Genomic DNA, 25,172 nt, shown 5'->3' with positions numbered 1-25,172 from the left:
AATATGTTTTATATTAGGACATATCCAAAATTTTAATTTTATAGTCTTCAGTTGGTTTTTACAATGCTGATGGATAGAAGGGCTTGGGAGAGAGAAACTTTGTTCGTTCTGCGGTAGGTTTAATTGTTGGACGATGTACGAAGCCTGAGTTTCGGATAATTTCTTTGAGGGGTGATAGCGAGTAACAATTCGATTTGGGGAGGTACGATCCCTAATAATGATTTCTCCACTTGAAGTGCAATTTATGTTTCCACAAATATGTTACGATTATTATTACTCTTAATTTCACTATGGTAAAATATTAATAAAATTAATGATTTCGGCACAATGACTCTTTGTTTCACCCTACACTTTTTGTCCGCTTGCTTCAGCCCCCAACATTCGCCATTGGTTGGACGGGATGATACTATTGGTAGAGTTACCTATACATACGGTAGTCTTGTAATTCAAAGTGGGTTTATATCCTTTATAACTGCACGGTTCGCATAATTTTCTTGGCAGTGGCATTAATAAATAGGGGAGAAATTCTGCATGCGGATTTCCTATTCCTCAGTAACTAAATTATTGCAGAATTCCTCTACTGCCAAAAATAGCTGTTGTGTTTGATTCAACTGACTGGTGAATTCAGACTACTTTAAAATTATCAGGGTTTTCATGAGAATTGTAGGACAGAACCGCGAGAACATCATCAAACAGTAAGGATTGATGGTGTAAGTAGTTGAACAGGTAGGTGTCTTTATTCCAGAAAACAGTGTGAGGAAAAAATGTTGGGAAAAAGTTCATGTTGAACCGTTTCTTAGACTGTAATACCATTTAAAAAAAAAAAAAAACCGGTTTGGGTTTGTTCCTTATGTGCAGAAATAGAATGTCAGAAGAAAAGGATATATATAATGTTCAGTAAGGGCAGAACGATCAAAATTAGCTATGCGGATAACGCTCATGCTCCGAGATACGGTCTTCCAATTTCATAGCAGTCTCGCCGATGTAGCATACCCACAATTCGGGCATTTAATGGGGAAAACAGAGCTGTCCCTGCAAGAGTAACGAGATAGGCGACATCATCCTGAAAATAATGGACTGCAAGGAATTGCATACGTCGAATGCAATAACTCTCACAAAAACTCTCACAAGGCAGTTGGATACAACCCAAAGTGGGGGGTTATACGTGGTGGAAATAAACTCACTAACAGATGAAAATCGATTCGGATTAACTGCAAGGCCTCTAATTTAAATCTATCCAGGACACGGGAAGAATAACTGCAGATATCCTTTACATTATTTGCGTTTTACATTTTTATTTTGTTTAGGTGCTTTGCCTATATAATCATTATTTTATTTTATTAGAATTTTGGTTTTAATTCTCGTGTTTGGTGGTTGTTCTATGAAATATTTCTTCATTTGTTTATAAGTCTGTATAGCTTCTGATGCGGTAAATATTTTCGGTAGAAAAAAAAAAATAAATCCCGCAAATATTCTGAGAGAAATAAATGACATGCGGGTAGATCAATTATACCCGCATAAATCTAGTATCACCTACCACATCCACTTACAAGCATGTTTCGATCATCGACCTACAAAGCAATATTTTCCTTATAACCTATCCAGATGTTTCTATATTGGGAAATCATCGTAGAGGTACAGATCCAGGAGAGCGGTTTATAAATAGCCTGATTTTTTTCATTCCTTACATGAAAAGATGAAAATTGTAATACAGATTCTGTAAACTCATAAATTTGCAGAAAAATATTTCTTTTAAAAAAGAAAATGTAAACATTTTCTCTCTAAAATGGAGTAAAAGAGTTTGTGATGGGGTGAAAATATTGAAGTAAATATTGTACATTTAATGGAATTTAAATTATAAATTTGCTATTTTGTTCACCTATTTGTACTACTAAAAAGTATAATTAAAAAAATAATAATAAAAATTTGAATCCAAAGCGTAGATTTATTTTAATTCTTTAATAACAGTTGCTTGCCATGAACTATTCCATCGTTATTTCTTTCTTTTTTTTTTTTTTTTTCATTTTTGTTTTCCCTGATTTTGTTGGGGTATGAAGTAAGACAGGAATAAAACCATCTGGGATATTACTCTTCACTGAGCAGTTATAACACTTTGAACCCAGTCTCTGTATACAGAGAACCGAGTATATACACCAGGATAACCAGGCAGAGCGCATCCAACTCCCCATGATGTTATACCAAAGAGTTGCCATTTGTCGCCTATTTGACACTGCAGAGGACCACCAGAATCACCCTTTAAGAAAACAACAGGGTTTTATCGTATAACAAGGATAATTTTTTTATATAAAATCAAACGTGCATTTAAATGTCAAAAAAAAAATTACTCAGAATAATTACACCTAATTATACAGAATTCGCACAAATGTTTCAAAAAAGTAATTATGCAATAAATGTGTATTTATTTTATGTAGCATAAGAGTGAATTTCTTTCTTTCTGGTAAAGAGAAATGCATGTGTTCAATCTATCATGTTCGTTGAAATATTGCTAACATAAAACCCACTATTTCAGTACCCTTTCTTTTATCATATAGATCTCAATTATAATACAATACAAGAGAAAGGAAAGAGGGATCTTCTAATATTGAAAAAAAAAAAAAAAAAAACCCTGAATCCTGCCATGTGCGTTATCGCGAGTTACCTTGGTATTCACTACAAATAAACAGCACTTTTTACAGAAAAGAATATACTTTAAAAGTAAACTTGTTTAATCCTTAGACTCTCCTTAGAACTTTAGGTGAAGTTCTTCCAGAAGATTGGATATATGCCAGTATAATTTACTTGTCTTAGAAAGTCTTCTGGCTCGGTTCCACATGAAGCTTTTGCGAAGTGCGGTAGGGGAAGTAGGTAAAGGAATGTTAACTGGTAGAAGACTAAGCGGTTATAAATGGGCAGTGCTCTGAATGGACCAGTGTTATGAGTGGGACCTTCAGGGTTCTGGGCTGCTGTCCTTGTTATTTCTAATTTCATTATAAATACCGATGATGGTATTAAGAGTTTCAAGTCAAAATAATCTGATGACATTAAAGAGAAATTAAAGAAAATAAAAAAAAAAAAAAAAAGCCGCTTGTGTGCCTTGTTGTCACGAAAGATGTTTTATTTTATGTGAAAACATCCTTGGCTTGGAAGAGGTAAGCGAATGGCCTAATTAGCCATTTTCTTATAACCATTTGTTGAATAGTATTATTGCAACAATACAAGTATTCGTCAACAATTTCTTTTTTCGTCTCGCTTTTTCGTTACATTCCATTGTTAGGTGCCACTATAGATGTTTTCACTGCAATAACAATGAGAACAAAGGTATGTTGTTACAGCAAAGACAGACAAATTATACGACTGTTGTAAAAATAACAATTTAGTTTTCATTCTAGTAAATGCAAGATTCTAAATTTGGAAAACAGATTAAATTAAATTAATTATCAACTTATGGTAGCACATTCAACACCGTTGAAAATGATGCCTTAGGTTAATTGCCAACGCATCTAAGACTATGAAACCAGACTGTCTGTAATTGCGTGTGTTCTTTGGTCCGTTTTATGATTACCTGACAAAAAAACACGAATTTCCAGGGGAAAAAAAATACAACCTCCGCCTGTAATCACCTAACTCAGCCATAATGAAAAAAAAAAGCCCAAAAAAATTCCTCACGTCGCGATTCGAACTCGTACCTTTTTCACCCGGTGTGTAAGGAAGATGATTATATCTACAGTGTTTCCAGAGAGTGCATTGAACATAAAAGACCTATGGACCTTGGAGTTGTAATACAATCCAATACAAAGAACTGTATTACAACGACATAGTAAGGGCACAAGGCCAGCTCATGGAGTATAGGAATTTTGCCAGTAGAGATAGTCAGACCAAATCTTCAGTAATAAAGGTTTGGAAGTTTCATTTCAGAAAAAGATATGTTTGCTTGTAATGGTACAAAGGAGGATAATAACCTTACTTGTGGATACAAAGAGATATTCTTAAAGGAAATGACTCAAATTTTGTAAGCTGCAGAATTTAGAAACAGGAAAACGACTGACTGACTTTAAAAAAAACATACGTACATGAAATATGTTACAACAGGCAAAATTGCTGTGGAAATCAATGATACCTTAAAAAATTGCTTTTGTAGTTGAAACAATTAGAAACTCAAGCATTTGAGAGATTTTCTCAGTTTACAAATGTAATGACTTCTTGATGAATTGTACATTCGGGGGTCAATGATGAAACAAAAACGGCTGGAAACCTAGTACTAATTCAAGAACTTATTCTTGGAAATAGACGTTATTATCACTATTTATAATTTGACTAAAGAGATTTTGACGCTAAAGTTCACATACGACAGAAGGGTGCCATTTTCGTGCCTCATCCAATGACTGACGAGTAAAAGTAACCTCGGATAAATCTGTGTCAGAAAACACTGCAGAAACCCTCGCAATTCCTTTTTAGGAATAAATGAAACATGAATATATGGGGACGAACCTGAGACAAAATAATAGAATTTTACCGTGGCAAAGGAGAAAATAACCGCAGTCGAGCCGATATTAATCGCAACCGAACCATCTAAACGACGATGACGTGCCGTGACCCTGAGTACTGCAAAAGTGGCTATCCCACTGAGTAAGTCAACAAAAGGGAATGAAGTGATGTGGTCCCAACCTGAGGTTTTTAGCATGAATAATTTGCAAAATGTGCGGCTCTTTAAAGTGGTAGATCGATTTCTATTGGATATTCGGAATTTGCATGTCAGGATGCCTATTATAGCAACTATTCGACTTTGGTAACACTGTTCACAATAAAATATTCATGAAAAACATTTTGTTCTGTTAATTTTGTCGAGCAATGTAGTAGTCTTGTATCTTCCCAAGGTAGCAGCTTATCAACCACATTAACATTGTCTCGACAGCATCAGCAAATATTCTTGCACCCTTTCTATTTAAGTGTATTCCGTCCCTGTAGAAGCAATCTCTCCTATTAACAAGCACAGACCAGGCTGAGAAAAATTCTACTCCGTGAGCTTTGCACAGTCTCTCCAGGACCTACTTGATTGACAAGGCTCTCAACATGTACTCCCTCCTATCGTCGCCTGGCAGAATTGCAGACATTTTCAAATTCATTCCTAACTCGCGACTTTTTCCCAACGTTGTCCTGTACTTGTAAGTAAATCCTCAGATAGCCTACTTTTAAAAATGCAAATAAGTTCCAAGTAAGCTAGGATTATTTAGTATCGGCTTAAAAAAAAAGTGCCATTTGCTTACACCTTGGTATCCGTTGGAAAAAGTTAAACAAAAAAAAAAAGTAGTCCGCCCCTGTTTTCCAGGGGAGGACTACTCATTTAACAATCAGGGTGAATATTCCAAAAGACAAAAATAACCAGATTCTTTGTGTACATGCAAAGAGAAGAAAAGAAAAGAACGAATAAGAATCATGCGGAATGAAGTCAAAGAATAAATAAGGAGACAAAACAAAAGATAAATTTAAAATCTAGTTATACCAATTTAAATGTTTAAAACGGCTATAAACTAACAGAAATTGGGAAAAAATTAGATTTTGAAAATAGAAGACAATACTTTTAAAATAAGTGCCTAAATTTTGATATTCTATTGGTCTGAGACTAGAAAACAGCAAAGAAGTAAAGTAAAAAGATTTGAAATGCACACTCTTAGAAGAGTGTTTCCATCATAAGAACCATTCATGCAAGAATTCATGCATTTTTTTCTATTGAGTGGACTCCTCTTCGAATGAAAAAGGAATTAAGAGTAAACTGTATTTTTTTTTACATTCTGTTGCCCTTCCATAAGGGAAGATATATTGTATCTTCCCTATGGGTACAGATTTTTGGAATACGCTACAACAGAAATACCATGTCTTTTTATTTGTAAAGATATAAATCATTCTGCAATTCAACATACCTGACAAACGCTCTTTCCTCCTTCGTCATAACCAGCACAAATCATTCCATCAGTAACATTGTGAATATCTTGGTAGGCTTTGATACAAGTGCCATGTTCCAATATTGGAAGAGCAACTTTCTGGAGAATTCTAGCTGCGGGTCCCTCTGAAGAAAGAAAGAAATCAAATAAAGTTCTGCCACACTGAGTTACTGATTTTTAGTAAATATAACTTACATACTTGCAACCGTCCATTATACGTTTTATATAGTCCGCATTTTGTTAAGGAGAAAGAACTATTTTCCAAAATTAGTCCATATTCAATGGACTAATTTATTCTTGAAATTAAATTTAGTATTAATGTAAAGCAGAAGGTAAAGGTAAACTTAATGAGATGTAGTACCTGTTTCCTACAGCTTACTGTATATATCGAGCTGGCTAGAAGGCCACAATGGTGTACACACAGTACATCGGTGATATCACTGAGAGAAATATACATGTATTAAATGTTTACACTGAAAGGTCAGAATTCATGGGACACATGGTTCTTGGAAAATGCGACGCTGTCACTCCCTCTCGCTAGTGGACAAACCCACCGTTTGGCAGGTATATAGGTACACTGCACTCACGTAGATGGTAATTTGATGTCAGTATGGATAAACGTCGTGAGTTAACCGACTTTGAAAGAGGGATGATAGTGGGTGCCGACGCATGGGTCACTCTATCACGGAGGTGGTACAGAAATTGCACTATCCCAGTTCGAAAGTATCAAGAGTGTATCGGGAATACGCCGTTTCCGGAATAACATCTCATCGTGGACAGCGCTGTGGGCGAAGAAAGGTAGTGGATGAACGTGGCCGTCGACGTCTGTCTCGCATTGTTTCAGCCAACTGGAGAGCACCAGTGGCACAAATCACCGCCAACTTCAAAGAGGGAGGTGCCAGAAATGTCTCCACCAAGACCATCAGGCTATCATTAGCCGCAATAGGTTATGGGAGCCGCCGACCACCAGAGCCCCATTGCAAACACGACGACACAAGACTCTACGCCTCAACTGGGAGAAGGAACATCGGCACTGCACCTTGGATGATTGGAGACAGGTATCCTGGTCCGATGAGTTCCGTTTCCAGTTATTTCGAGCGGAAGGGTGCATATCTGGCAGAAACCGCACGAAGCTATGCATCTGTCATGTAAACAAGGAACTGTTCAGGCAGGTGGATGATCGGTAATGGTATGGGGCGTGTTCAACTGGCACACGTTGAGTCCTCTGGTACGTCTAGACGCATCTCTGAACGGTCCAGGTTACGTGTCCATCTTTTCAGACCATCTGCATCCCTTCATGGTCATCGTGCACCCACAAGGCAATGGACTCATCCAGAAGGACAATGCACCTCCCTCAAAGCCGAACCTAGAATGTGGTTCGAAGAGCATTCCGCAGATTTTACCACCATGGAATTGCCCCCCGTTCACCAGACATGAACCCTGTGGAGCGTCATTGGGATGCTGCGCGCATGGGCCCACCATGCGCACGGATAACAACCGCTGTTCGCCTAGGTGTCTGTAGACGTCTAGGCGAACCCTAGACGTCTGAAGACATCCTGAAAGGCCTTCCATAGTGTCGGAAGAGATAACGGCTGCGTGTCTATACGTCTTGCTTCCAGTTCCAAAATATTCATCAGGTGTTCAATTAGATCGATGTCAGGTGAATTTGGAGGGCCAATCAAGATGGGTGATGTTTTCAGTGTTCCTCGAACTACTCATGCACTATGCGGGATCGATGACAAGGCGCATCATCGTCTTGGAACATCCCGTTTCTGTCCAGGAAAAAATACACCATGGTAGGGTGCATGTGGTCTCCTACGAGCTGCCGGAAGACCTCTCCAATGACAGCACAGACTACTGGTACAGGTCCGGCTTCACGTGCCGAGGCTGGACATCAGGAATCAGCTATCATGGTGTTAGCTGCTCCCTGGTGGCCAAGTGGCCTGATATAAACAACACATACTACAGTACACGCACTAACACATACACACACTAATACTACGTCAGGCCCGTTTACAGAGATTTTGTATTCCATCACAGGGACATTAGGTGGAGATAGGCCACCATAAACAGGAAACACCTACATACAATACAGACCTCTCCAGTGAAATGTTGGTCCATAAGCACCAAGGAACTTAGTTCTTGCCAGCAAAACATGCCCCATGTTATGCAACCACAGCCATCTGCCTAGATAGTGAGCACCATGCACGATGGGTCCATGGGCTCGTGTTGCGCCATACACGAAAGCGTCCGTCAGTGTCCTCCAGTGTCCAACCAGCGTGCTGTTAACACCACAACATTCGCCATCGACGATGATCAGCGGCGAGGAGAGTGTCTCTTGGGTGGTCTATTGTGGAATCCCATATGTCTTGAATGTGCGGTGCATCATTTGGGATATTGTTCTTACATTCCCCATTTTGTTGCGGTGTGCACAGTGGCCTGCCGTTGAGCCCGTACAACGCGTTGCACCTTTCTCTCACCACGAACATCCACCTTGCGTAATCCTTTACAGTTCTCTCGGTGGGAGGTAGTTTGACCTATTCGACACCCTACTTTGTACACCTTAATCGCAGTGGGCGATGTGCAACCGACAAGACGTACAGTTTCTGATATGGAAGCAGCCGACGCACGAGCTCTCCAATCATGCCCTTTTGAAACTCCATGATATCTTTATTATGTCCCATTACTGCTACTTTATCACTTTTACTTGCACGACCAGATGCAAATTACCACTGCTGTAGCGTACGAAGCCGTTCGGCTTTTTATGGTGCGAGCTATGCGGCATAGTCAGTTACGGATGGGGTGGTCATAATTCAGTGATCACTGAGTGTATATATGCATACTTCCTATTTAAAAAAAAAAAAACTCTAGTAAGAAGAACAGTTGTGTGAAACGTTACTTGTGCCTGCTTGCATGAAAACCATAGCCTAGATTACTCTACCAGGCTATAATCAAAACGCTGTGTAACGTCACCTGTGTTTGTGTACACAAGTTTTCAGAAAAACGTGTATCCCATGTATCTAGGGCCCCCTCTTTAGTTTGCAATTTCGTGAATAAAATTTAAATTAAAAAATCACCATATGTAACATGAAATTTAAGTAAAAATAGACACAGAAGTTTTAATTACAGAAATACTGTTATTAAAAATATATATATTCTTTAAATAAAGATGCGTGTTAAAAATGGACTCGGAATTTAATCAAAGACAATTTGAATATAGATGAAAAAAAAAAAAAAAATCACCGGTGAACGTTTATTCCCAAAGAACTTAAAAAAGGTACGAAATAAAAAACTTAAGATGAAAAACAGACATCTCTTTAAAATTAATAGTAATTAATTTAAAATATAATTGGAACAAGACTTAAAATTGCCTAAACATGAAGATGGAATTAAAATACTTAGCTTTATCTGTTTGAAAAAGGTTAAAATAAAATTCTTACTCACTGATTTAAATTTACAAGAATTTGAATAAAAATGATGTGAATAAATACGAAAACAATCATCACTGACAGCCACAACTAAAACAATTGGGACATTAATTACTTTGAACAAACAGCTCCGAAAATTTTTTTTAAAAATTCCCACCTGAAAGGGAAAAAAAAAAAAAAAAAAAAAAAATCCACTACCACCTCTTTTTCTCCGCCACGAGGTGTTTATAGCCCTGTACCTGACAATAATCAAGGTTAGCATATTAGCATTAGTTGAGGCATATGATGCAAGAAAGCAAGCTTATATAGCATCTGCCAAAAAAACCCTTCCCATTTCACCCATCCGGTCGCTCCAAATGTTTGTCTAATTCAGCCTCAAATTTATTTACGCTATCAACTTCCACAACAACAGATAGAAGTCTGTTCTAGCAATCAACTACCCGCTGGCTAAAAGCAAACTTCCACACATCCATTCTACAACTGTCTTTCCTCAATTTGAATCTATGCCCCCTCAGGTTCTTAATCTGAGCAAGCAAAGTATCCCATCAGCACTTAGCCTGCTCAAACCATTCAAGGCTTTATACACCTCAAACAGATCACCTCGCTGGTGCCTAGTCTCCAGATGCTGAAACTTGCTGAACTTAGGACTCTCTTGGTAAGAGCACCCCCCCCCCTTTGTTCTTCTCACCAATCTTGTTGCCCTTCTCTGTACTTGTTCTAGCAACTGTATATCCTTCCTAAAACGAGGCTTCCAGTCCTTTACGCAGTACTGAAGGTGTGCCTTACCATTGCCTTATTCAAGGGGCTAATCACCTCTTTGTCTCTGCTAGCAAAATTCCTATATATCATTGACAAAACTCTGACTTGATCAAGGCAGCCCGTCTGCCAGAGCAGGAGGTACCTTCCCCTACTTCTATCCCCTTAACACTTATGTCCCTTTGTTCGGATCTCAACTGTAACAGTATTAATGCCCTGAGATGAACCGGTGTCTGTGAAGTCGCTCCAAGATAAATTTACATATACAAATCTGAATATGGAATGCATGTCCGAACCTGAAGAGAATAATTCAGGTTTGGAAGCCCCTGCCTTCTGACCTCTATATTTAGTCAGAAGCGTTAAAGAAGGATCGTTACGTGGCGAAAACACCATTGACACACATCCTAGGAAAGTTATGTTGGGAACAAAATTAGCGAAGCATTATCTCAGTTCAGATAGGACTAACCTCAATCCAGTATGGTGACATCACTAGGTTTTTCCCTTAAATCAGATTTGGTTAAGTTTTGATGCTTTAGTTCAGGCTAAACCCTTGAAATGGATCTGAAATATTGTTCTGTTTAGTCTGCTCATATTAATAAATAATTTTAATAACGCAAGTCATTGTGATTTAGTTGGTTAGATCTTACTATACAATTGAGCTTTCATTTAAAAAAAAATTAAGAAGAATTAGTTGCAATGCTAGATGCACTTACGAAATCTAGTTGCTCCCCATCCAGATGCCAAACATAACATTCCCTCAACATTTTTACTACCATCACTTTGGCATACTTGCTGAAACTTATTATGGGTTTTGCTAAAATCTAGAGTAGACTCCAATTTGAGCAGAGCTATGTCTCCAGTCAAGCTTCTTCTATCCCAATCAGGATGTTTGACGATCTGAAATACGAAATAACAACTAATAAATATAAACGCACTCATTACAGGACTGAAAAAAAAAAAATAATAATAAATATTGAATTTCATTTAGCAAATGAATAAGTAATCTTAATATAAAATTTCATGAAAATCCACCAAAAGAGAGCCACGCTAAATAGATAGATAGATAAACTTTTTCAAACGTATGAAAGCCACTTTTCAAATTGCGAAAGATAACAGCTTCGTTTTAAATTTTTTTTAACACGCTCTTTAATAAACTCTGACTTGATTTGACAGCCCGTCTGCCAGAGCAGGAGGTACCTTCCCCTACTTCTATCCCCTTAACACTTATGTCCCTTTGTTCGGAAACCCTGTTTAAAAAATGGGGTAACAGATATTTTGGGGACGAAGCTTTGCCTTTCCTAATAGCGAAACGGCTCTTGATTAAGGTAAGGGAATTTTTGGTTTTTCCCAAGGCAAGACACAGCTATAAGTTTCTGAATGAATAAAAGAAGAGAAATTCGAAACAGTACCAGAATTTCTTAAGATTCCAAATGGTATTAATTCGAAGCACGATTTTTTTTTTCAGTACTGTACATATTTCTCTAAGAGCCGCATGTAGCTTGAGAAAATAAACTGTTATGGCCCAGATACAGTTTGGCCACGTCTGGTTTATCAGTTATTTATTTTTATTTTGCAATAAAACATATCAATTCACCTAACTGCAACACAAAAGATTATTTTAAATAAAATATGATTATCTTAATTATTAAAAAAATACTTAATGTGAGTACCTTGCGTACGTGAACGTACACCTCATTTCCTTCAGCCTTATTTCTGTCATGCTCGCCTAATACAATTCGATATGATGATGGAGAACCACCCCTGCTGGAAAATATCAGTAAAACGGTAATACTAGTTTCACATTTACATTAATATATAATTAGCAAACATAGTCTAGCGGAATTAACTAGTCATTGAGTACTGAAAGCACATTGTAACAGTCTACGATATGGGTAGACTTATGGTTAGGGTTTCATGTATACAGTACTTCATAAGTAGATTTATGATGTACCATATAATGTTCTTGTATTCTCTATCTTGTTAACTTCCGAAGTATAACCAGAAAGTTTATTCATTTTAATTATGATGGAATAAATAACAATGAACTTCAACTAGTACGCGAATTAGTACATTTACAATTCTTTTATTTGTGATTAAAAACATGAAAGATTCTTTAAACCAATATTTTACTGGTGTAATGGATGGGTTAAGAATAGATGGGTTGAAGAAAACGAAAATAAAATCTTAACACTAGTTGAATTTCTGTAAATTGTAATTTTTAGAAAATTATGGATCCGATAGATATATATTAACACACTTCAAATCTAACATGTACAAGTATTTAGCAAAAATGTTTTCCTTTAACACCAACGACAACATTCTGGTAACAGACCAGTGTTTGAAAAGAACTACGTGATGGAAATCTTGAGCACTTATTTAGTTGTCTTGCAGCAACGAGAGAGAGAACCCCCACCTCTTCTGCCAACCTGGACTATTCAATTGAAGTTGAACTATTCATTTCCTTAGGTCTCCCTTGTCATTTTCTGCAGTGTAATTAGAAGCGAACTACAATCAGCGCTGAACAGATTATGCCTGAGAACAACACTTTGCAGGGACCGCAGCACACATTCAAAGAGAAACGTTACAAACTCCTGCTGGTCCTAAGGTAGTTGAATATGATTCTCACTTGATCACTCGAGCGTAAGTTGGATGGTTCCACTCTGACTGTGTCTAGACTTGAAAACACTTGGATAATGTAAAAAGAAAATTCTGAGCCAAGAAAATGAATAATACTGTATTCAATTTGCCTCCGCCCCACTGCACGAAAGTTCCATTATGATATTATTCATTTTATTGTCCCCGACAGTTGGAAATCTGGATTCCTTCTCTGCCTTAATACATAAATAAAGATCAAATTGGACAGGATTGTCCAATTTGATCTTTATTTATATATTTATATAAATTTATATTGTACTCTTTATAATGATTATGAATTTACCATTCTTGTTGAGAGTACAATTATTATTTTTGAGCGTTCGGTTAAACTTCTTTGACCATATGTGGCTCCTCGGGATTATAAATATTGTAGATAATTTCTTTATTTTTATTCTTATTATCGTATTTAATACTTACAAAACAGTATATAAATAATGCATTAAGCGATTTTTGATGTATTTATAATTTAATTTAAATATAATTAAATTAAATCTTTACTGAATTCGAATTTAAAATTCCTTATGAAAACATGCACTTATTTTATTATTATTATTTATTCGGGTAAAGGAAAAGTTTCATCCAATTCTAGACAGCAAACATTTGCTAGGAGGGTAAACATAACCATAACAGATTAAAACAATATATACATTGAGTAATATAAAAGGTACAGAAATCCAGTCAAATTAATTACAGCAGGCTAAGACAGAATATGTTCAAGATAAATGATCTAAATACATTCAGCATCTCTCCAAGAAGGGTGCCGTGGGTTGCCGGCAAATTGTAGAAGGCTGTCCGGAACAGGAGAAGGAGCTCAGGTCATCCAGAAACACAGAAGCCCACGGAGAGCGAAGAATTGAAAGGACCAAAATTGAAAGATTGCGTAAGTATCAGCAAAATATTTTGATCTGTAGGCCTCGGATCACAGATGTTTGGTGGTTAGTTATTCTTCTGTTATCCTTGGGCAGGACGATGAGACTATAGATGTTGGGAGCACCTAGTCTACCCGAAATAAGCTTGGAGAGGATAATTACAGTACATTGCGAGTGATCATTTGTTTCCAAAGGATCATTCCATGCAGCGAATGTAGTATACAGTCCCATTGAGGGATCATAGAAGCCAATATTCAAAACTCAAGAACTGCTGTAGGTAGGTTGGAGAGGCAGAGGACCAGATTTCTATTGCGTAGAGAGCCACCGGTACAACACAAGTTTGGACAAATCTAGTTATTAGCTTGTTATTGCCGTGACCAACTAGTTCCTGTCTAGTAGACCAAAGGGCTGCGAAAAAATTGTTTCTTGCTTCCTTGAAGTGCTCCAGAAAAGACAGTTTCGAATCCCAAACCAAACTAAGGTCCCTGTGGGAGCTGACAAGTTTGATTTGTGCCCATTTATAGAGACTGCATTGGGTTTCTTCTTCTCCTCTTTAGCTTCAGAATCGGAGCTTCTCAAAATACTGTATTGAATACAGGCATTTGTCCGTCAATCCTTCCCTTCCCTTCAATAGGCAGATTCTTGTATTGAATAGAATCATCTGTCTATGGAAGGGAAGTATTATTCCGACTCATCCATTTCTTGTAGATACATGTATTCTGTTCTCACAGAATCGAACAAATGAATGATACATGACAGTAATGTTTCGATCAGAATCATGAATCATAATTACCAACCTTCAATCGTGCAGCTGCATGTATTAGAAAGTCATATAAAAGCCATTCAACAGCGACAGCTTTCCGATAAGCGTGAAATTATTAAAAAGTGGAAGACCTCCATTTGATTTCAAAGAATTAAAAACAAACTAAAAGAAAATCACACGACTTTATAAGAATATGTCAAAAACATGAAATGACTGGATGCTTGAAGAAGAGGAAATTATTTTGCTGCCCATATATTTTATTTTCGACAGAATCAGTATTCAGATTAAATATGGATACAATGACCAGGGTTAGTCACTAAGGAGGGATGATGCAATGCACTCGAGGCTCGAAATGAAAAGGGCCCCTGGATCTAAAAGGGATCCTCTCTCAATCTAAGAAAGGAAAGCTTTCCATTTTCAAATATTTCTGGAGTTTTATCCGCAAAAACACGACGCACCTGCTCATGTAATTTTTTTGACACCTGCTTGGAAGATTAAATTTTATAAACTTGAAAATGGAAGTGATTAATATTTTCTTTTTTGTATTTTATCTCTATTTTTTTCGGAAGAATTAATAAAAGTTTTGTTTTGCAGCAAATAACAGGAGTAACAAAGTGACGCTTTTAAATTTTATATTTTTTATAAAAAAATTCACTTAATAAATATTGTCATCTATTAGTAAAATTTCACACATTGGTATATTCCAAGCAGAATTCAACAAAAACAAAAAAAAAAAAAAAAAAAGGTAAAGACATCTTTAAAAAGTAAAATTAGAAATTCGTCAGACCAGATGCCACCATTTTTGGAACTACTGGGGTCATAATTACTGCTTTCTCTGTTCGAAACGTTACAACACGCTACTGTTCCTAAATTTGGTTTGGATCAGTCCGTAAACATTGTCCCTAACCTTTCAATCGGCGCTGGCGAATAGAGAAAAATAAAATCCCGTGTTGGTACTTTTACTAACCTCTCACATGTACCAAAAATTTTATTTTGATCGGAGAATAGACACAGGACTACTCAACAAATGGTACTTCAACTGTCAAAATAACCTCATACCTTAAAATTTAGTTTCGATTGGACTGTAAACACAAAAGACACACGTGCGCACGCATTGGCCTTATCCGTGTTTTTGTGAAGTCGACCCACTGGTCTTCTTGGCCCCCCCTGTGCAGTCGACCCATTGGGGTTTTCCCCTTTGGCTGCGTTCTGTCAGCCCTTCGATACAGACCTTACAGTAACTGTATTTACTAGTACATTTGGTACAAAGGTAGTACTCTAGTAAAAAGGCAGAAAAACAATGAAGCTACATGGAAATCGGCTTGAAAGTTTTACCACGACATTGCTGGAACAAGTAAGAGGTTTAAAGTCTCACCTATTTCGATCCTGGTTTAAGATGAGTGATTGAAATAAACCGCCTCTCCATCACAATGCTGTAGAATTCCTTAAAATGGACAGTGGGCTTCGCTTTTGTGAGACCAAGACTACTTTTCGTGTGATCTTGGTTTGTCTGAGTCCATAGACACAACAGTACTAAATACGGAGTAGCGCTTATAATTTGAATGGCTCCATCTTGATACAAGATAGTTATTCGTTATGAACACCGGTTTTGGAGTAAATTAGGACATTGTGTTATGAAAGATGGTGTCTGTTTAGAAAAGAGTATGAAATAATGGAGAAAGTAGTGTCTAAAATCCAATGTTGGACAAGTGTTTCTCTTGCCTTTCCCTTCCGGCACACATGTGCTCATGGTCGTGATACAGTGGATAGAGAATTAATCAGCTACTTACATATCCACGCAGTGAGCTGCAGTGACTATCCAGTTTTCATTTAGTAAGCTGCCACCACAAATATGTCTGTAACCCAACCATGACCTCATCTGAAGCGAAATCTGCCAGGGGAATTCTAGTGGCTGGGCATTTTCTCCACCGACAATTCTCCAAATTTCTTTCGGAGGATTTGGTCCTCTTCCACAACGCACTGGATATTCGGAATCTGAAAAGAATAGGGAAAAGCAAACTGTAGCTAAGGTGCACTAATTCACTGAAAATTGAAATTAATTTTTCCTCCACAATTTTCTGTTGGAATAAAAAAAATTCATTAATGAGGATGTTTTTAAGATTCATATATCAAAAATATTAACAACAGGGCATAAATGTGTTCTTGATCTATACTGTGTCGATAATAGAATGAAAGAATTACAGTTGTAGCTCTCTCTCTCGAGCATCTCATACACTTACTCGGTAAGATTCAAATCTAAAGAAACGTGTGTGGGGGAGTTTCTTCATATACGAGAGACCTCTTGGAGGTCTCCCGTATATGAGGTAAAACCCCTAGGGAGAACTAGTAAATAATTTTATTTACCAATTCCCGCTTGCATGGGAAAGAGCATTATCATCCATTAGAGGGAACTCATCTCATTGTTTTACAGCTTCATGCATCATCTCAAATGTCCTTTGCATTCGGCGAACATTTCGTACGATTTCCAACTTCACCGTGACATTTCATGGCAACGGATGTGCCCTTTTAGGACAAGGTGAAGTGGAACTGTTCTATTGGGTTGATTGTTGCTGATTTCCTGACCATGCGGAAACCAAGGCGTAAATTCAACATTAATAAGTTATAATGTTGGAAAGAAAATTCTAAACTTTGGTTGTGGCACAAGAACGGTGATCGAAACACGTACTCATGTGGTGCTGCTTTTTGTCATAAGAAAGTAAGGTTTCTTTAATACTGTCCGTGTATATATATATATATATATATATATACACAGAAATCATCCATGACGATGGATCAGCAAGAGCCTTAAGATGAGATGCTTTATTTGCAAATACATTGTCAAACGAGGGTTAACAAGGAACCAAACTTTGTACATGTGCAATCGTTGTTGGGGTTTTTAGACACATCAGCGATTTAGACCACATTTTGCCATTGTGTATTATGTCTGTACAAGAGCGTGTGTTCACGAGCCGATTTGAATGTTGTGCAGGCTGAAACACCCGCAATAATTCACGAGGAGAATCTTATTCCCTTCGCCTGAGATCGGCTAACTACACATTCAACTGAAAAGGCCTTCAAGAATTCTTCCAATCATCAAAGAGTTGAAAGCAGCCCTCTCTCCAAACAAGTGGTGAAACCACTATACTGTCACAGAGGACGATGTCGACGGACTGCCTTATCATTCATCATGCCGATTAATGATATTATTTATTTTAAACTTTGAAACCATCGGTATCATCTCAAATGTCATCATCTAAAATGTCCTTTGCATTCATCCGAATATTTCATATGCTTGCAAAACCTTTTCTCATGTTTAACGGTTGATCTCTAGAAGCATTTTTCAGGCTGCAACGCAAGGCATACATACTTGTACAGTACATCGTTGTATAAGTGGATGATAGGACAGTCTTGGCTGTATCGGAAATATCAACAACTGCGCTTAAAAGTGTTCTTGGTCTATACTATGTCGATAATTGGATGAAAGAAATTTGAGTCCTCCATTTTCCCGACCTGAATCGTTGTATCGTTTCTACTATAGTCAGCAAACTGACTATAGTAGAAACGGGTCCTTGAGGTTGCCACAGATATTCTCTCAGATATGCCAGACAAGCTGTACTTGCTACCTGGGAGTCTAAAACGCTGATGGAACTGATATTCGGGTGACACTCAAGTCAAGTGGACCCCCAATTTCGGCGAAGTCCGGACGGTCTGTGACAGCCAAATCCTCTGCTTGCACCTTCACGACGGTGGGACTGTTAGTAATCCTGGGTATAACCTCCATGCACAAGTACATGGTGGGTGACCACCCAGGTGTGAACCAACGTAAGCAGGGGTCGAGGTGTGGCGCACACACCACATGGAGGAACGCCGCCCCTCTATGTTACTAGGCAGTACTAGGTGGTAGATGACTCTCATCAACCGGTGAAATATCACCACTTTGCTTATTGGAGGCTTGAAGTGGTGGAACCCATGTTTAGTAGTAGCAGTAGTAGTGGAATGTGATGCAAGAAAGCAAATGTATGAGCTTATGCAGCATCAGCCAAAAAAAAAAAAAAAAAATCACACCATTCCCTCCAAATGCCTGTCCAGTTCCTCCTTAAATTTATTCAACCTATCAACTTCCACAATGACAGATGGAAGTTTGTTCCAGCAATTAACCACCCGCTGGCTAAAGGCAAATTTCCGCACATCTATTCTACATCTGTCCTTTCTTAATTTGAATTTATGCCCCCTTAGGTTCGTAATCTGAACAAGTGGAAGGATCCCATCAGAATTCAGCGTGCTGAACCCATTCAAGGCCTTATACACCTCAATCAGATCACCGCGCAGGTGCCTAGTCTCCAGCCACTGCAATTTGCAGAACTTAAGCCTCTCTTGATAAGAGGATCCCTTCATTCCCCTCACCAATCTTGTTGCCCTTCTCTGTACACGCTCAAGTAAATCTACATCCTTTCTAAAATGAGGCCTCCAGACCTGTACGCAGTACTCAAGGCGTGGCCTGACCATTGCCTTATACAGAGGGATAATCACCTCCTTTTCCCTGCTAGCAAAATTTCTATATATCATTGACAAAACCCCATGACCTGCCTTGGCAGTCTGTCTGCATTGTTCAGAAAACTTCATATCTGACTGCACAATTACTCCCAGGTCTTTTTCATTTTCTACCACCTTAAGTGTAGTACCACACAGTTGGTACGTTTCTCTGGGGTTACTTCTACCCATATGCAGTACTTTGCATTTGTCAAGGTTAAACTTCAGTTGCCACTTCTTAGCCCATCTGCCCAAATTATCTAGATCCTGTTGCAGTAGCACACTGCCATTACTGTCATTAACAACCCTGCCAACCTTTGTATCATCTGCAAACTTCGACACTAAGCCTGATATACCTTCATCAATATCATTGATAAATATACAAAACAACAGTGGACCCAACACCGAACCCTGTGGGACTCCACTAATAACATTAGTCCAAGAAGAGCAGCACCCATTGATTACCACCCTCTGTCTTCTCGCACTTAACCATCCTTTTATCCATTGTAGCAACTTACCCTTAATACCATTCTGCTCCAATTTGTACAATAGTCTTCCATGCGCAACAGTGTCAAAAGCTTTCCTGAAATCCAAGTATATGATATCAAAATTATTTTTTGCATCCAGTTCCTTTGTGACCACATCATAATAACCAATCAAATTTGTCAGACAAGACTTTCCCTTAACAAACCCATGCTGTGTTTGAATTATTGCTGCAGTCTTGTCTAGATGATCCTGCAATGCATCTTTAAACCAGTGACTCCATTATTTTACCCGGAACAGAAGTTAAACTAACTGGTCTGTAATTACTCGTGTCACCCTTCGATCCCCCTTTGTGAATTGGGGATACATTTGCACATCTCCAGTCCGTGGGAACCTCCCCTGAGTCCAAGGATGCTCTCATAATTATGGCTAAGGGTTTGCTTAGTTGCTTTGCCGCCTCCTTTAATATAACTGGATAGATCCCATCCACCCCAGGTGCTTTTCTTACGTTTAACTTCAACAGTTTCTCTTCAACTTTGCTCTCAGTTATTACAAAATCATTAAGTATCTTGCTACAATTTGATAACCTTCTGCCATTTTCAAACCTTAATAATTCCTCACGTGTGAATGTAGATGCAAAACACTCATTCAGTTTGTTTGCTATCTGAGCAGGATCATCAACAGTCGAACCATCGATGTCAAGTGGACCAATCAGATTCATCCCCCTCCTTTTAGAGTTTATATAAGTAAAGAAATCCTTGCTGTTTTTCTTAGCATCTTTTGCCAAGGATTTCTCGTAATCTGCCTTCGCCTGCCGAACTTCCTTTGTGACCTGATTACAGATTAACTTATATCGGCCATAGGCTTCTGAGTCGCTTGATAATTTATATGCATCCTATGCATTTTTCTTCTCTGTTACGAGTCTCATTAGTTCATTTGACAACCATTTAGGCCTAAACCTTGAACAATATTTCTTAATAGGTATGAAACTTTTAGTAGCATCCACGATTAATTCCTTGAATGCTTCCCACTTAGAATTTACTGTTGGTAACATCGTCATAATCTTAGAGCTAAGTTCCGGTCATCCCTTCCCTATCTCTTCCATCATGCAGTATGATTGATGACTTTTGAGGTTATGATGAACGTCGTGGGGAGATCCAATATTCCTTACATTTCGAGGGTACAGCTCTAAAACGGTGTTCACAGGCCGCCGCTAGTTAGTACACCGGACCGAACCTATTGGTAACTCTCTAGGAGGCTTCCGGATCAGCTAGTGTATAATCTTGCTACCTCTACTCTGCCAGATAGTGACTGGAGGGAGTCCGAGTAGTGTGTATGAGGGGAGCATTGTCGAGGCCACGTTATGTCAAAGATCTGGGTATATTCTTACCATGTGTATGCCATATCCAAAAATTTCATTTCTTCATACAGCATGTCCCACTCACTTTTTCGTACTATTGAATACACCATGAATTGTCAAACTAATAGAGCAAGTTTATGTGCGAAAAGATCTAAACCTCCCAAACACTTCCTAATTCATTTCACAAATAAACGTGGTCTCAGTTCTAATCTCAACGATGTCCATTTCCACTTGCAGTCTGCCAAACCCCATGTACTTTTTCTGACAGAATCTCAGTTATCGGTTGATTCAACTACTGCTCATCTCAGATGCCCAAATTATTCGCTGTATGATTCCTTTCGCCTCAAAGGTGGTACTTGTGCATATGTCCGTTCCGATATTCCCTGTCAGAGACTTGGCAATTTGGAATCTCCTCTCTTTGATCTTCTGTGGCTCAAAATCTCTCTACCTCATTGTATCAAATTCATCTGTTGTCTCTACCGTTCTTCCAACTCCACTAATCACTTGGAGCTCTTTGACTTCCTCTCTTTGCAACTTGACTTTCTCCAGTCCAACTTTCCTAACAGTGAGGTAATTTTCCTTGGTGATTTTAATGTTTATAACTCCATCTGGCTTCCGTTTTCTAGTCACACCGACCCAGCAGGTCGAGATGCTGAGGCTTTTGCAATTACTAATGACCTAGCACAGATTATTCATTTACCTACAAGAATACCGGACAATCCTATTCATACAGCCAATACGCTTGATCTTTTTCTCACAAACAACCCTTCTAAGTACACGGTCGAAGTGACAGGTCCTTTAGGCACTTCAGATCACAACTTGGTGATTGTCTTTTCTCCAATGGAACCTTTATCACATGGCTATTTCCAACCTCGTATTGTTTGGCATTACAAGAATGCAAAATGGGATGACCTGCGAGACTTCGTTTCTTCCTTCCCTTGGTCGGATTACTGTTTCTAAACTTCTTATGTCAACGTTTGCTCAGATCGTGTCAGTGAAATTATTCTTGCAGGAATGGAATCCTTTATCCCACACTCCACTTTAAAATCTCGTCCTTTATCTAAACCTTGGTTTTCCAATAAATGTGCTAAGGCTGTTCAAGAGAAGAATGTTGCATATCGTAATTAGCTTGTTTCTAATTCTTCAGTTTCATTTTTTGCCTACATTAAAGCTCGCAACAATTGTAAAGCAGTTATTAATCAGTACAAACTAGAGTTTGAACAGGCTAAGAGTAGAAAACTTGCTTCTTGCCCTAATGGTAGCCGAGCATTCTGGTCTCTTGCCAAAGCTATTGGCCGCAACTTTTGCCCATCTCTGCTCCCTCTGTCCAAACCAGATGGTTCTGTTGTCACTTCAGCCAAGGATAAAACTGACCTGCTAGCATCCCATTTTCCTTCCAGTTCATGTATTAATGATCTTGGTAAAACACCTCCCACTATTCCCAACACGCTCCATTCAATGCCTCCTGTGGTCTTCCGTCAAAAGGATATCAGAAGGATTTTGATGAATCTTGATGCTAAGAAAGCTTCAGGTCCTGATGGTATTTCTCCACTTGTTCTCAAAACCTGTGCTCCTGAACTTACTCCTATTCTTTGCCGCCTTTTTCACTTTCTTATTCCAAAGGTGTTTTTCTTTCTGCTTGGAAATTTGCTCATATCCAGCCAGTTCCTAAAAAGGGTGACAAATCCCTCCCATCCAATTATCGTCCCATTGCAATTACTTCAACTCTTTCTAAAGTAATGGAGAAATCAATTAACCGCCAACTCTTAAACTACCTAGAAACCTTCCGTCTGATCAACGATCGCCAGTATGGTTTCCGTCAGTGTCGATCCACTGCTGATATTCTGGCTTATGTTACCCATTTATGGACTAATTCAATGGAAAGGTTCGGTGAAACACAAGTAGTTGCTCTTGACATCTCAAAGGCTTTTGATCGTGTTTGGCATAAAAGTCTTCTAAACAAGCTTCCATCTTATGGTTTGCCAACTATTTTTAGTAATGGTTATCCAGTTTTTTCTCTGATCGCTCACTGAGGGTGATGGTAGATGGCTCTCTGTCTTCTAACTTCTCCACTAATGCTGGTGTCCCCCAAGGTTCAGTTCTTTCCCCCACTCTTTTCCTTTTTTATATTAATGACCTTCTTCCATTGACTGGAAATCCTATCCATAGTTTTGCCGATGATAGCACATTGCATTCCACTTTCCATTTTGAGAAACCTTGTCCTGCTCAATCAGCTTCAACTTCTCGAATATCTGCTACCAATTCCTTAAATTCCGATCTTCAGGTAATTCTCCAGTGGGGCAAGGACAACTTAGTTGATTTCAACCCTTCTAAAACTCAGTCTTGTCTTATATCTCGCAAAAAGGATTCTTCTGCTCCTATGCTTATCTTTAGTGACACTCCGATTTCTAGGCAAAAGGATATATCTCTTTTGGGGATTACCCTGACTTCTAATCTCTCTTGGCACAAGCACATTACAAATATTGCTTCCTCTGCATCTAAAAAACTTGGTTTTCTCTCTCGGGGTTACTTTTCTTCCAAACAGCTGCTCACTCTGTATAAATCGCATATCCGCCCTGCCATGGAATATTGTTCCCACATCTGGGGTGGTGCCCCCAAAACCTCTCTCAGGCTTCTTGATTCCATTTAGAAGAGGGCAGTTAGGTTAATTAATGATTCATCTCTAACAGAGTCTCTCCACTCGCTTTCTCATAGACGTACTGTTTCTGCCGCATGTTTCTACAGATACTTCCATAGGCACTGTTCTTCTGAATTGGCTTCTATAATTCCCGCTCTCTCTTTCAAAACAGTCCTAACACGTGCCGCCACCAGCCAACATCCATTTACTGTCCAACTTCAAACCCACAGAACCAACTTTTCATCTTCCTCATTTATTCATTCAACTGCCGTTTTCTGGAACAACCTTCCTTCATACGTATTTCCTGAAAATTACAATGTACAGAAGTTCAAGTCCAATGTCAACAAATATCTTCTTTCGTCTTCTCAACCTCCAACCCAAGCACGGTACTAAGTACTATAGGTTCTAATACCTCTCGTGTTTGGAGTTCACATAAAAAAAAAAAAGAAAAAAAAGTATCTTATCATCATCACGAAACTATATACTTACCCTGTCCCCAACAGTAGCTGCTGAAAGTAAGTAACACGCTCAGCAAGACAATCATGTTTATTCTAATTTTTCGTTACTGTCAGGTACCGGTTATTTTATAGCAATGCATCACGAGCGTAAGAAATATAACAGATAAGGAAAGGGGATTATTTTTATCGAGTTAAGCAAATTTTAAGAATGATAAAAAAAGAATTTAACTCCTTGAGTTCATTCCAGTATCAAAGGATTCATTTCTCTTCCGGCAGACGTCGAAAACCATTATAAAGAATTTAATGCTTTTTTAAAACCTACGATAAGATGCACTGTGGAAACTCGTGGCAAAATATTATTTATGAGCTTGTGAGGTCAATAACCTTTTATCAGTAATTCGTAGAAAAGAACAAGGAAGTTCACGGAAAGGACTACTCATTATAAAGAAACAAGATGTTCAAGAACTTATCTGTTTGAAAGTCAGGTCTGAAATCGTACTAAACTTTATAAACTAAACAATACAAGTAAAGCAATGTTTCTCAAATTTTGCAGAGGACACCATTGGAGTTGAATGGGTATATTAAAGAAATTTAGCGTTTTCTATTGCATAGGATCCATAACTTTTGAAGAACGTAATTTCTACTATATTTCATTTTGGAAATACTACAGTAAAGGAACCTGATCACTATAGTCAAGGGTCAGTGACCAAAAGTTCTCTTAAATTCAAAACGGTAAACACTCATTTCTAAGAATATGGAATAAGGGGCTCACATCTGGTGAGTATGGACTTGGCATACCCAGGGTCCTGAGCTGGATATCATCATTCTTCTCTTTCTTGGTGATTCCCTTTTACTTTTCTCTCTCTCTCTCTCTCTCTCTCTCTCTCTCTCTCTCTCTCTCTCTCTCTCTCTCTCTCTCTCTCTCTCTCTCTCAGGGTAACTCAGAAATCTTTTTTGGCTGGTGTAGCAAAAGCCTCAGGCTTCCTTGCACTATATGGATAATAATAATAAAATCGTTTGATATTTATAATTATTGGACTGCTATCAGTCTTATTTAGGTGGATAATAATTATGATTTATATTTTGTTTTCCTAAAATTAGCATTTCTTTAGTCTAAGCAAGCACTAACGTAAATGAACTGATGACTTGGCGAAGAAATACAAGGTCACTCGGGAAAAAAGTCACGAGAAGGGACAAAATGTTCTTGTGTATGCAATTCTTCCCAAACATGATAAGAAGAAATATATGATGAAAGCCTCTTACCACATTGTGGATTACCAGACCTTTCTTATT

General features: G+C 38.2%; 1 protein-coding gene across 1 annotated transcript; it reads right to left on the bottom strand.

Annotated features, from left to right (window-relative positions):
- Positions 1–2,092: 2,092 nt before the first annotated feature.
- LOC150078208 (trypsin-1-like) lies at positions 2,093–23,965 on the bottom strand. The gene is made up of 6 exons (XM_090384492.1): positions 23,911–23,965; positions 16,201–16,405; positions 11,794–11,884; positions 10,837–11,020; positions 5,919–6,064; positions 2,093–2,254 (listed from the first exon to the last, which is right to left on the bottom strand). The coding sequence occupies exons 1-6, from the start codon at positions 23,963–23,965 to the stop codon at positions 2,093–2,095; spliced, it is 843 nt and encodes a 280-aa protein (XP_090240618.1).
- Between the last annotated feature and the right edge of the window lie 1,207 nt (positions 23,966–25,172).

Source organism: Mastigoproctus giganteus, chromosome 11 (assembly GCF_048544385.1).
Source record: "Mastigoproctus giganteus isolate SK-2022 chromosome 11, ASM4854438v1, whole genome shotgun sequence".
Classification (NCBI taxonomy): domain Eukaryota; kingdom Metazoa; phylum Arthropoda; class Arachnida; order Uropygi; family Thelyphonidae; genus Mastigoproctus; species Mastigoproctus giganteus.
The sequence above is the reverse complement of the archived record's forward strand: the minus strand, read 5'-3'. Positions and strand labels throughout refer to the sequence as shown.

Bases quoted from the DNA above. Each gene is read 5' to 3' on its own strand.
- LOC150078208 (XM_090384492.1), bottom strand. From the start codon at position 23,965: ATGATTGTCTTGCTGAGCGTGTTACTTACTTTCAGCAGCTACTGTTGG. The intron at 11,021-11,793 runs GTACTCACATTA...TTCGTATTTCAG, and splicing joins TGTACGTTCACGTACGCAAG to ATCGTCAAACATCCTGATTG. The intron at 2,255-5,918 runs GTATGTTGAATT...GTTTTCTTAAAG, and splicing joins GAGGAAAGAGCGTTTGTCAG to GGTGATTCTGGTGGTCCTCT.